Source organism: Coregonus clupeaformis, chromosome 37, assembly GCF_020615455.1.
Source record: "Coregonus clupeaformis isolate EN_2021a chromosome 37, ASM2061545v1, whole genome shotgun sequence".
NCBI classification, from domain to species: domain Eukaryota; kingdom Metazoa; phylum Chordata; class Actinopteri; order Salmoniformes; family Salmonidae; genus Coregonus; species Coregonus clupeaformis.
Window position 1 is genome coordinate 11,836,533 of NC_059228.1, and position 12,189 is coordinate 11,848,721.

Here is a 12,189-nt window from a genome sequence, read left to right on the forward strand (position 1 = left end):
AGTAAGCCATTGAATATACATTATTTAAGGGGCCATTGTGTATGGAAGCCCGTTCACACCACCCCTAAAAATATGAGATAGTAAAGCCATTATTATGAGATAGTAAGTCATAATTATGAGATCGTAAGTCTGGATCATGGACATTGAATAGTCCTGCAGGTTAACCCCTTTTAGAGGGGCAATCTGGGATTCAAACATTAACAAAGCGTTTTCCCCGCCACTTTATTTGATAAACAGCTGAGGAATGGGGCAGGAGAAATGTAACCACTCTCAAATACATAGTTGGAAGGACTCTCACATGGATGCAAGATCTGACCATCCATGAGATAAAAATGATAGTTTTAACCATGTTTTGAAGCTATACAGTGTTTGTTTACAATTACATTGTCTACAAACAATGGAGTAAAACAGACTTTTATTTGGGGTTCTGATGGGGTCAGACAGTTGCTCATGAGGCATTTCTAAGTTACATTCTTCAAGAATCAATGGCTATATATGAATAATTAAAAAGTCCCAAAATGGATGTTCCAGTCCCAGATTGCCCTTTAATGGATTTAATTGAATTAATTACATCTGATGTCAGCCAGATGTCATCAAACAGGCACCAACTCACATCAACAAAACTCTCCAATCCATTAATAGAGAACAATATCAACACAAACTCTCTCCCATCTCTCTCTCACACACACCCACACACGCACACACAAACAAACAAACACACACACACACACACACGTGATTCATGTGATACAGATCGCCTAAACATATCTCATAATAATGACTTACTATCTAATAATAATGATTTTACTATCTCATAACTCGTAGTCAGCCTTTATTGTTTAGGTGGCGGGAACGAGCTTCCATAATAGTGTGTTTGACCCAGAGAACAGTGCAATGGGAAGGTTAAGGTTCTCATGAGAGTTTATTCTATGCCTATTGATTATGATACTTTTTATTTAAAACCTTTTTTATAGGGAATAGTTATATAACAGGTCTATCTATTTGGTGATCATGTTACATTATGCACTTACATTAATTTGAGGGGAAAAAATGTAAAGCCAAAGGCCTATCTGTCTATGGGTGTGGTATAGACAGGTCAGGTGATGTATTTGGGCAGGGCTAGAACAGCACAGCACAGCACCGGTCAGACCAACACCAGCACTGCACGTGATCAATAGCAATAACCTACTTTGTACTGAGACCACAGCCGTATACAGTGTTGCCTCGACTTGCATTTTTTTCTCCTGAAGAAACATTTGCACAGACCTGCAATATTTCCCGAGGTCTACAGCTACACAGACGCTTTGAGGAGGCTGCACGTGCCCTTGACGACTGAGGAAGACTAGCATTAGTAAGCTAATTAGAGAGCAACATGTGACAGTCAGAAAAGGACTGATTGCAATGATGTTTCTGATGACATCGAGAAGAGTGTGTCCATAGTAACCGATACCTGCTGCAACAGAGGCAAACAAACGATCGCCTTTGCTTCAGTGCCAAGCTCAAAACATGACAGGAATGCAACCCGTTTGTGCTGCATGAGGACCTGGAAAACTGCACAACCTTCGATTCTATTTGAGCCTGGCTAATATGTATCGACGAATGTATCCATCCATGGCCTGCGGAAGAAGAATCGCTAAGGATTTAGCAAGCTACATTGTAGCAGGACGTTATGTCAGCGCTTGAAACAGCGCATGGGGGTTTAGGAACGATTTAACTTCAGAACACCTACCTCGTGTGCTCTTTTCCTAAACATAGCCTGATAAGAAATGCTCAATTAAACCAGCCACAATACAGAGAGCCTTGCAAATATCGGATATTGTAAATAGCTTATTGACTTTTAAATGTAATCTAACAGCCTACCGACGTTGGATAATTGTATGCCTAAAATCCATGTCCATCTCAGCTGGGCACAAACCTTGAATGTAATGTAGACAAACATTTACCAAAATGCTACCAGGTTCTATTCAAATAACGGGAGAAGCACTGTCGGGAGCTGAGATCAAGGATATTTGTGAAAGCCTGAAAGATAACAGTGTGAGGCTTCTGTCTATCAGGGGATGTCAGCTTTCAGACCGAGACTTCGGACGGGTGTGTCGCGGTGTGACGGAGTCCCACTCACTGACGCAACTCAACCTAAACCTCGGTGTGGTCTCGACCATCAACCGAACCAAGCATCTCGCCGATGCACTCAAGACCAACAGGTCGATCCAGACCCTTTTGTAAGTAGTAGATCACAATTAATAAGTTGTCTGTTTGATTGAATGATTTATTGGTCTCAGTTGTCGGTAATGATATGGCTACTGTCGTCTATTCACTCATTGTAATCAGCATGGGTCCCTCAATTTGGGATCCAGTAAAAGCTGTTGCATGTTGTCGCCATGGCATCACATGTGGGACCTGACCCTAATTACCATGAGGATGAGCATGAACTCATGTCAGGCTGTGTGTGTAAACATGAGTGAATTAATTGGATGGTCTTCACTGGAACTTTTGTATTGAATGATATTCCACATTTCTCTCATTCTCTCCTCCCATCTCTCATATGCCACAGTCTCCATGGAAGCCCCCTCCTCGATGCAGGATTGGTCACACTTAACACTGCTCTTTCCACTCACCCTTTACTGGTGTCTCTGGACCTGGGGGACTGTATGCTGGGGGACGAGGCACTGCGGCTAATCTGTGGCATGCTGCCTCCGGATGGGGCCAAATCAGGTAGAGGCACGCAACACTGCCCTCATTTATACTGAGGTATCGGACTCTGAACCTGCTTGCCGACTGAGGGGCTGGAAACAATAGGCTAGTGTAGAGGTTCTCTCTTATTAGTGTGTGTAGGGAAAATGGAAGCAGAAAGTGAAACACATATTTTAGTATAGAAAATACAGTCCAGACAAATTGCAACTTGTATAGGCTTTATAGAGCATTCATCAAGTTGTTGTTAACACTACATAGCTCCGTCACAATATTTTTCCATCCTTTATGTAGCATGACGTGCTTATGAGTGATTTCTGAAGCATCTTTATAGGCCCTATAAAGGGCTTTATGAAGGCATTATGTTTACAATTAGACTCATTTTACATGCTAATAGAGTAAAACATACACTGTGTATAGTCAGAGCCTTTAATATATGGTTATATTCGACTCTGGCTATAGTTAGTTGGTCATTTGATGGTGATAGACTGCCTGTCCCACAGGTCTTAGGGAGCTGACTCTGAGTGCAAACCCCAGCATCACCACAAAGGGCTGGGCCCGCTTGGCCATCGCTGTGGCCCATAGCTCCCAGCTCCGAGTCCTCAACCTGGACTACAACCCCCTGGGTAAGAACCAATCACCAGGACACAAAACCAATTACTGTACTTTATATCAGTGAATTTCTTTATATGGAATCTGCTTGTATGGAATCAGGTTCTTATTAACATTTTAAAGGAATATTACACTCAACCACAAGTGTTGCCATAAAAATACTTAATCAATATGAACTACTGTGAACTTCAAGTCTTGGAACAACATTAATGTGTTATCATGTGTAATGGGCCCATTTCAGAGGTGACGCAATCTTGAGTTACCTATGATGTCCACTTTATGGGCCAGTTGCCTCCTGCATTACCCAATAATATTTTTTATCTCCATGACAACGACCTGGCTGCTTGCACTAGAGAGAAAGAGAAATAGGAAAAGAGGTCATCTGAAGAACATAATGTCCCAAGTTATGTTAAAATTACATTTTAGAGGGCATAGGCCTGCTTGATACTCAATTATAGGGCTATGGTCATTTTGGGGCAAGTATACAGGGTAAAACATTTGGGTTCCATTTCATCCACCTGAATTATGGGGATCAATGACACTTCTAATGACTGGCACATGCATGTGCCTTTATCATACTGTAGCAAATTCTGGGAGTAGCCCAGACCAGGACTCGAACCCGGGTTCAGTAACTGTCAACCCAACACCTTAGCTGTTACGCCAAGAGATCCGAATCCCTTGACGAGGTCACTAGGTGTTGGCTTAAGGTGGTTACACTATACCAAGTCCCTCATTTGAACTGCCCCTCCAATGGCCTCACGGGCGCCATCCCACTTCTGACACCAATGTATCGAACACCGTGGGTAGCCCCAACTGGGACTTGAACCCGGGTCCAGCTGTTACGACAAGAGATCCAATCCCCTTGATGAGGTCGCTAGGTGTTGGGTTAAGGTCACTACAATACTTATACTGTTGAAAAGATGTGCATACGCCTGATGAAGGTGAAAGCCGAAATGTACACTCAGTGGCCAGTTTATAAGGTACGCCCATCTAGTACTGGGTCGCATCCCCCTGTAGCCATGAAGGGATGCACCTGGTCAGCAACAATGTTCAGATACGCTGTGGCATTCAAATGTTGCTCAATTGGTATCAAGGGACCTAACGTGTGCCAGGAAAACATTCTCCACACCATTAAACTACTGCCACCAGCCTATACTGTTGACACCAGGCAGGATGGGGCCATGGACTCATGCTGCTTAAGCCAAATCCTGACTCTGCCATCAGCATGACGCAACAGGAACCGGGATTCGTCGGACCAGGCAATGTTTTTCCACTCCTCAATTGTCCAGTGTTGGTGATCGCGTGCCTGCTGGAGCCACTTCTTCTGGTTTTTAGCTGATAGGAGTGGAACCCGGTGTGGTCGTCTGCTGCAATAGCCCATCCGTGACAAGGACCGACGAGTTGTGCGTTCCGAGATGCCGTTCTACACACCACTGTAGTACTGCACCATTATTTGCCTGTTTGTAGCCCTCCTGTTAGCTTGCACGATTCTTGCCATTCTCATTCGACCTCGCTCATCAACAAGCTGTTTTCGCCAACAGGACTGCCGCTGACTAGATGTTTTCTTCTTTGTCACACCATTCTCTGTAAAGCCTAGACACGGTCATGCGTGAAAAGCCCAGGAGGCCGGCCGTTTCTGAGATACTGGAACTAGCGCGTCTGGCACCCACGGTCATACCACGCTAAAAGTTGCTTAGGTCACTCGTTTTGCCCATTCTAACATTTTATCGAACAGTAACTGGATGCCTGTTTGCCTGCTTTATATAGCAAGCCATGGCCACATGACCTACTGTCTGTAGGAGCCAGCCATTTTCATGAACGGGGTGGTGTACCTAATTAACTGTATATCAGCTTTATGCTGTTGGAATAAATTAACTATTTATGCAAATACTAACCTGTGTGTGGTCAAAATCTGTTGTTCTGGGTCAATGGCACCAATCACATCAATCAGCTTTCTGTAATGCTCAAATGACAAACTCACCTTCTGAACTCACTCATGTTTTGGTTGTGTTGGGATTCCAGGGGACCAGATTGCTGGTATGCTAGCAGTGGCTGTGGCATCCAGCAGAACTCTGGAGGTGTTAGATCTGGAGGGAACAGGACTCACAAACCAGTCAGCCCAGGTCTGTAGCGTCACCAACATCACCACTAGAGCATAGTCATCTGCACCACTGAGTGTGTGGAAAAACATTACAAAGAAAGTGAGAAGAAATCTGATGTATACTGAACAAAAATATAGAACGCAACATGTAAAGTGTTGGGTTCATGAGCTGAAATAAAAACGTATTTCTCTCAAATTTTGTGCACAAATGTATTTAAGTTGCTGTTAGTGATCATTTCTCCTTTGCCAAGATAATCCATCCACCTGACAGGTGTGCCATATCAAGAAGCTGATTAAACAGCATGATCATTACACAGGTGCTCCTTGTGCTGGGGACAATGAAAGGCCACTCTAAAATGTGCAGTTTTGTCACACAACACAATGCTACAGATGTCTGGATGCAGGAATGTCCACCAGAGCTATTGCCAGATAATTTAATGTTAATTTCTCTACCATAAGCCACCTCCAACATCATTTTAGAGAATTTGGCAGTACGTCCAACCTGCCTCACAACCGCAGACCACGTGTAACCATGCCAGCAGGACCTCCACATCCGGCTTCTTCACCTGCGGGATGGTCGGAGACCAGCCAGCCGGGACAGCTGATGAAACTGAGGAGTATTTCTATCTGTAATGTTTGGAAAAACTCATTCTGATTGGCTGGGCCTGGCTCCCCAGTGGGTGGGCCTACTGGCCAGTCATGTAAAATCCATAGATTAGCCTAATGAATTTATTTCAATTGACTGATTTCCTTATATGAACTGTAACTAAAATAAAATAGTTGCGCTTATTTTTGTTCAGTATAGCCCAAATAAAGGCTTCACAGAGTTCAAGTCGCAGACACATCTCAACATCCACTGTTCAGAGGGGACTGTGTGAATCAGGCCTTCATGGTCGAATTGCTGCAAAGAAACCACTACTAAAGGACACCAATAATAAGAAGAGACCTGCTTGGGCCAAGAAACACGAGCAATTGACATTAGACCAGTGGAAATGTGTCCTTTGGTCTGGTCCAAATTTGAGATTTTTGGTTCCAACCGCTGTGTCTTTGTGAGACGCGGTGTGGGTGAACGGATGATCTCCGCATGTGTAGTTCCAGCATGGAGGAGGTGGTGTTATGGTGTGGGGGTGCTTTGCTGGTGACACTGTCTGTGATTTATTTAGAATTCAAGGCTCACTTAACCAGCATGGCTACCACAGCATTCTGCAGCGATGTGCCATCCTTCCATCTGATTTGGGCTTAGTGGGACTATCATTTGTTTTTCAACAGGACAATGACCCAACACACCTCCAGGCTGTGTAAGGGCTATTTTACCAAGAAGGAGAGTGATGGAGTGCTGCATCAGATGACCTGGCCTCCACAATCCCCCGACCTCAACCCAATTGAGATGGTTTGGGATGAGTCGGACGGCAGAGTGAAGGAAAAGCAGCCAACAAGTGCTCAGCATATGTGGGAACTCCTTCAAGACTGTTGGAAAAGCATTCCAGGTGAAGCTGGTTGAGAGGATGCCAAGCGTGTGCAAAGCTGTCATCAAGGCAAAGGGTGGCTATTTGAAGAATCTCAAATATAAAACGCTCATTCCTTCGACGATAAACACGAATCCGACCATCACCCCTGGTGAAACAAAACCGCGACTCGTCAGTGAAGAGCACTTTTTGCTAGTCCTGTCTGGTCCAGCGACGGTGGGTTTGTGCCCATAGGCAACGATGTTGCCGGTGATGTCTGGTGAGGACCTGCCTTACAACAGGCCTACAAGCCCTCAGTCCAGCCTCTCTCAGCCTATTGTGGACAGTCTGAGCACTGATGGAGGGATTGTGTGTTCCTGGTGTTACTCGGGCAGTTGTTGTTGCCATCCTGTACTTGTCCCGCAGGTGTGATGTTCGGATGTACCGATCCTGTGCAGGTGTTGTTACACGTGGTCTGCCACTGCGAGGATGATCAGCTGTCCGTCCTGTCTCCCTGTAGCGCTGTCTTAGGCGTCTCACAGTACTGACATTGCAATTTATTGCCCTGGCCACATCTGCAGTCCTCATGCCTCCTTGCAGCATGCCTAAGGCACGTTCACGCAGATGAGCAGGGACCCTGGGCATCTTTCTTTTGATGTTTTTCAGTGTCAGTAGAAAGGCCTCTTTAGTGTCCTACGTTTTCATAACTGTGACCTTAATTGCCTACCGTCTGTAAGCTGTTAGTGTCTTAACGACCGTTCCACAGGTGCATGTTCATTAATTGTTTATGGTTCATTGAACAAGCATGGGAAACAGTGTTTAAAGCCTTTTACAATGAAGATCTGTGAAGTCATTTGGATTTCTACGAATTATCTTTGAAAGACAGGGTCCTGAAAAAGGGACATTTTCTTTTTTTGCTGATTTTATATACTACCGTTCAAAAGTTTGGGGTCACTTAGAAATGTCCTTGTTTTAGAAAGAAAAGCAATTTTTTTGTCCATTAAAATAACATCTAATTGATCAGAAATACAGTGTAGACATGAATGTTGTAAATGGCTATTGTAGCTGGAAACGGCTGATTTTTTATGGAATATCTACATATGCGTACAGAGGTCCATTATCAGCAACTGCGTTCCAATGGCACGTTGTGTTTGCTAATCCAAGTTTATCATTTTAAAAGGCTAATTGATCATTAGAAAACCCTTTTGCAATTATGTTAGCACAGCTGAAAACTGTTGCGCTGATTTAAAGAAGCAATAAAACTGGCCTTCTTGAGACTAGTTGAGTATCTGGAGCATCAGCAATTGTGGGTTCGATTACAGGCTCAAAATGGCCAGAAACAAAGAACTTTCTTCTGAAACTCGTTAGTCTATTCTTGTTCTGAGAAATGAAGGCTATTCCATGCGAGAAATTGCCAAGAAACTGAAGATCTAGTACAACCTGGTGTGGATGTTTAAAATTCAAATGTGGTGGCCATTTTTACTAATGCCAATCATCAATTAAAAAAGTATAAATAAGCTAATTAACTTTCATTTATTTTCATTAATGTTATGGAGGTAGCTTTTCACCTCCCCTCTTATGGTTTCATGACATTTAATTACCTTTAATGTGAATGTGAACATTTTGTTCTTTTGCAATCCCACCTATTCTGTTGATAGTAAATTTGATTCTGTAGTTATATCCACTAGGTGGGGCTGCTGCATATCAAATCGCCCAATTTAACGGTCATCATAGCAAAGGCCTGTTCCTCTCATGGTCTAATTTCAAAGTCAGTCCGCTTTCGTAGGAGATGAAAAAGGGGCTTTCATGTGCATGCAGATGAGTGTGGAACAACAGGGGTGGGAGTGCTGAACAGAGCCTTGGGCTAGCATACCAAAGTCACCGTCTGGTGGCTGCGAGGCCTCCTCAGTCTTTGATCAAAGTAAACTTCATCTAGACAGGCAGCTCCTTCTTAGTCTCCCTCCCACACCCTCACTGGTATTGACCCATAACCCTGAATCTAATTTGCTGTGAAGATGTGCTTACCACACTCCGATACTCTTCTCTCACAAAACACTTCGCCAGCTGTGGCCTGTTCACTGGCAAGTGCAAATGAGAAGTGCTCAAGGCTTATGGACAACTTATCAATTTCAACAGACTTTCAATAAATTGTCTAGCTACTATGTCTCTCTCCAGTCTAAAGCTAGCTGATTTATAAAGAGACTAGCCTTGACATGTACTTCACACTAAGAAAAAACGTCACTGCTTTTGAGACGGATACTATGAATCTGAACAACTATCTGAGCAAACAAATAAATACACGTTTTGACATTGAAGTGACTTGTTACGTGCCGAAGTAATTCAAGACGAACAAACCACGTATACTGGACAAAAATATAAACGCAACAATTTCAAAGATTTTACTGAGTTACAGTTCATATAAGGAAATCTATGGATTTCACATGGCTGGGAATACAGATATGCATCTGTTAGTCACAGATACCTTAAAGTAAGGGGCATGGATCAGAAAATCAGTCAGTATCTGGTGTGACCACCATTTGCCTCATGCAGCTCGACACATCTCTATCGCATAGAGTTGATCAGGCTGTTGATTGTGCGAAGTTGCTGGATATTGGCGGGAACTGGAACACGCTGTTATACATGTCGATCCAGAGCATCCCAAACATGCTCAATGGGTGACGTCTGGTGAGTATGATGGCCATGGAAGAACTGGGACCTTTTCAGCTTCCAGGAATGGTGTGCAGATCCTTGCGACACGGGGCTGTGCATGATCATGCTGAAACATAAGGTGATGGCGGTGGATGAATGGCACAACAATGGGCCTCAGGATCTCGTCACGGTATCTCTGCATTCAAATTGCCAACAATAAAATGCAATTGTGTTCGTTGTCCGTAGCTTATGCCTTCCAATACCATAACCCCACCGCTCAGCAAACCGCTCGCCCACACGACGCCATACACATGGTCTGCGGTTGCAAGGCCGGTTGGACGTACTGCCAAATTCTCTAAAACGATGTTGGAGGTGGCTTATGGTAGAGAAATGAAAAATCAGTTCTTTGGCAACAGCTCTGGTGATGTTTCTGCAGTCAGCATGCCAATTGCACCTTGCTCCCTCAATTTGAGACATCTGTGGCATTGTGTTGTGTGACAAAACTGCACATTTTAGAGTGGCCTTTTGTCCCCAGCACAAGGTGCACCTGTGTAATGATCATGCTGTTTAATCAGCTTCTTGATATGCCACGCCTGTCAGGTGGATGGATTATCTTTGCAAAGGAGAAATGCTCACTAATAGGGATGTAAACAAATTTGTGCACAAGATTTGAGAGAAATAAGCTTCTTTGGGATCTTTTATTTCAGCAAATGAAAATTGGGACTAACACTTTACATGTTGCATTTATATTTTTGGTTAGTGTAAATGTAAGTTCACAACCTCGAATAAAAATGCCCACTGGCATGCAGAACTATACCTACAAAGTCCTCTTATCAACCCCTACTGTAGCCTATCGGTGCTCCATGACAGAGTCTCCCTCCCCTGTGCCCTCAGGTCTTCCTGGACATGGTGGAGAACTACCCCACCTGTCTGCGCGTGCTGGTCCTGGCGGAGAACGCCATCAACCCCGAGCTGCAGCAGCAGATCTCAGACCTGCTCTCCGAGGGAGAAGAGGAGGACGACAAAGAGGGCGAGGCACGAGGCAGCGCTGCCATCCCCACCAGGGAGAAAACCACCTGGGTCCCCCACAGCAGTAAGGGCTGACCTGGCCAACCAAAACGCTCTCCTTCCCTGTCCCTTCTTAGTCATAGTCTAGACAGGACAGTTCCACTGGGGTGTTCTGTTCTGGAGTCTTGCAGATTGAAAATAAATCGTTTTGTATAATTAGCTGCTATAAACCTGAAACATCTGTAAAAGTGATGACCTAAAATAAATAACTCTCTACAAACTAACTAACCCGTTTGCTTAAGAATGAGGCCTGTTCCCATTTCCGGAGTGCTTTAGAGTAGACTGGTAGTCAGATCTGTTTGTGCTTTGGCCAACTTGTTTGTTGTCTTTCCGTACAAGCCTAAAGTACCCTACAGATGTGGCGACCAGGCTAGCTGTGGAGTTATAGAAGTCCTAAACCCGTTTCCGTTGTCTCTGCCCCTTGCAGACTCCCACCCCCAGATGGTCCTGCTGACGTCAGGTCTAGGTGAGAGCCTACTGGCTGAGACTGAGATGTGATTCCACAGCCTTCCTAACTTTTTGGTTTTTACCTCTTTTCTTTTTGCTAGTCTGCACATAATTGAGTTTCCAAGATCACCTAGTAGCGTGCAACCAATTACACTTTTTGCATGATCTGTTGCACTTTTACATAACAGAATACGTTTTGGAGCAGGCACAAAACCCTTAACACACACACACACCAAGTGACTTATAGGCAATAGTGAATTATTTATTTTAAACATGCACAGTCTATTTATAGTTCCTATTTAAAGGTTATGTAACCAATACAAGTCTGTATGCTCTGATATGATGGATCGACTATATAGGATTGTTGTGATGGTCTGATGTCAGAATAAATCTGTTTACATCTTCTTAAAAATGTTTGGATTCTAGTGTTTCCTGATTGGAATAGCCTACTTATTCATGCAAAAAACTAATTGGCAATTATTGTATAATACTGAACAACAGCTCACTGAAAACTGTTTTCCTTTGACCTTAATGTCCTTTTCTCTCCACTAAATGCGATACTAATACCTCATATGAACATTATTTTGAAATTGTAGTAATAGCCACAGGATGTTTCTGGGGTCAGCACTTAAATGTCACATACAACATTATCTGAATTGAATGTAACGAGCATGTGGTAATTCAGCATCATCACACCATGACAATGCAGCAGTGTTATGTTTCATCATTCATCACCGATCACCCTGTATACAGTGATCCCTACCCCCACAACCCCCAGTCAAAGCTGATAAAGTGGTGCTTACTATGAAGGAAAGACATCATCCCCATCAAATCCCCTTGTTTGAGCCTTTGTGCCTAAATGCATTTCTAACTGGTCGATATCTCCATGTTATGACATTCTATTGAGAATTTTTACGAACCTTGACATCAATACATTTTAACACCTCTCTCCAGTGTGCTTAGGGATGTTATGGACAGAGTACTAACCTCAACATTATCCATATTATTATGACATTCTATAGAAGATTCTTTCTAACCTTGTCTTAACGCCTCTGTTTTCTTTGTGATGTTGTGGATTGAGGGTACAACACGCCAACGTTAAGGCACAAAGACTTCGAAGATACAGAATCTTTGCATGACAAGTCACTGAAGAAAAATTGAGCAGGAATTACAGGCCAT

General features: G+C 43.6%; 1 protein-coding gene across 2 annotated transcripts; it reads left to right on the top strand.

Annotated features, from left to right (window-relative positions):
• Positions 1-1,131: 1,131 nt before the first annotated feature.
• Positions 1,132-11,488, top strand: lrrc73 (leucine rich repeat containing 73). Of its 2 annotated transcripts, XM_041866804.2 has the most exons (6): positions 1,132-2,219; positions 2,552-2,712; positions 3,192-3,314; positions 5,323-5,423; positions 10,390-10,588; positions 10,991-11,451. In XM_041866804.2, the coding sequence occupies exons 1-6, from the start codon at positions 1,948-1,950 to the stop codon at positions 11,059-11,061; spliced, it is 927 nt and encodes a 308-aa protein (XP_041722738.1). In that variant the 5' UTR covers positions 1,132-1,947; the 3' UTR covers positions 11,062-11,451. The 2 variants fall into 2 exon arrangements, with proteins under 2 accessions (XP_041722738.1, XP_045067368.1); XM_045211433.1 differs by lacking the exon at positions 5,323-5,423 and having other exon boundaries at positions 10,991-11,488.
• The last annotated feature ends 701 nt before the right edge of the window (positions 11,489-12,189 follow it).

Excerpts from the sequence above, each read along its gene's own strand:
- lrrc73 (XM_041866804.2), top strand. The coding sequence starts at position 1,948 with ATGCTACCAGGTTCTATTCAAATAACGGGAGAAGCACTGTCGGGAGCT. Across the intron at positions 2,713-3,191 it reads TCCGGATGGGGCCAAATCAG|GTCTTAGGGAGCTGACTCTG; the intron begins GTAGAGGCACGC and ends CCTGTCCCACAG. Across the intron at positions 10,589-10,990 it reads CACCTGGGTCCCCCACAGCA|ACTCCCACCCCCAGATGGTC; the intron begins GTAAGGGCTGAC and ends TGCCCCTTGCAG.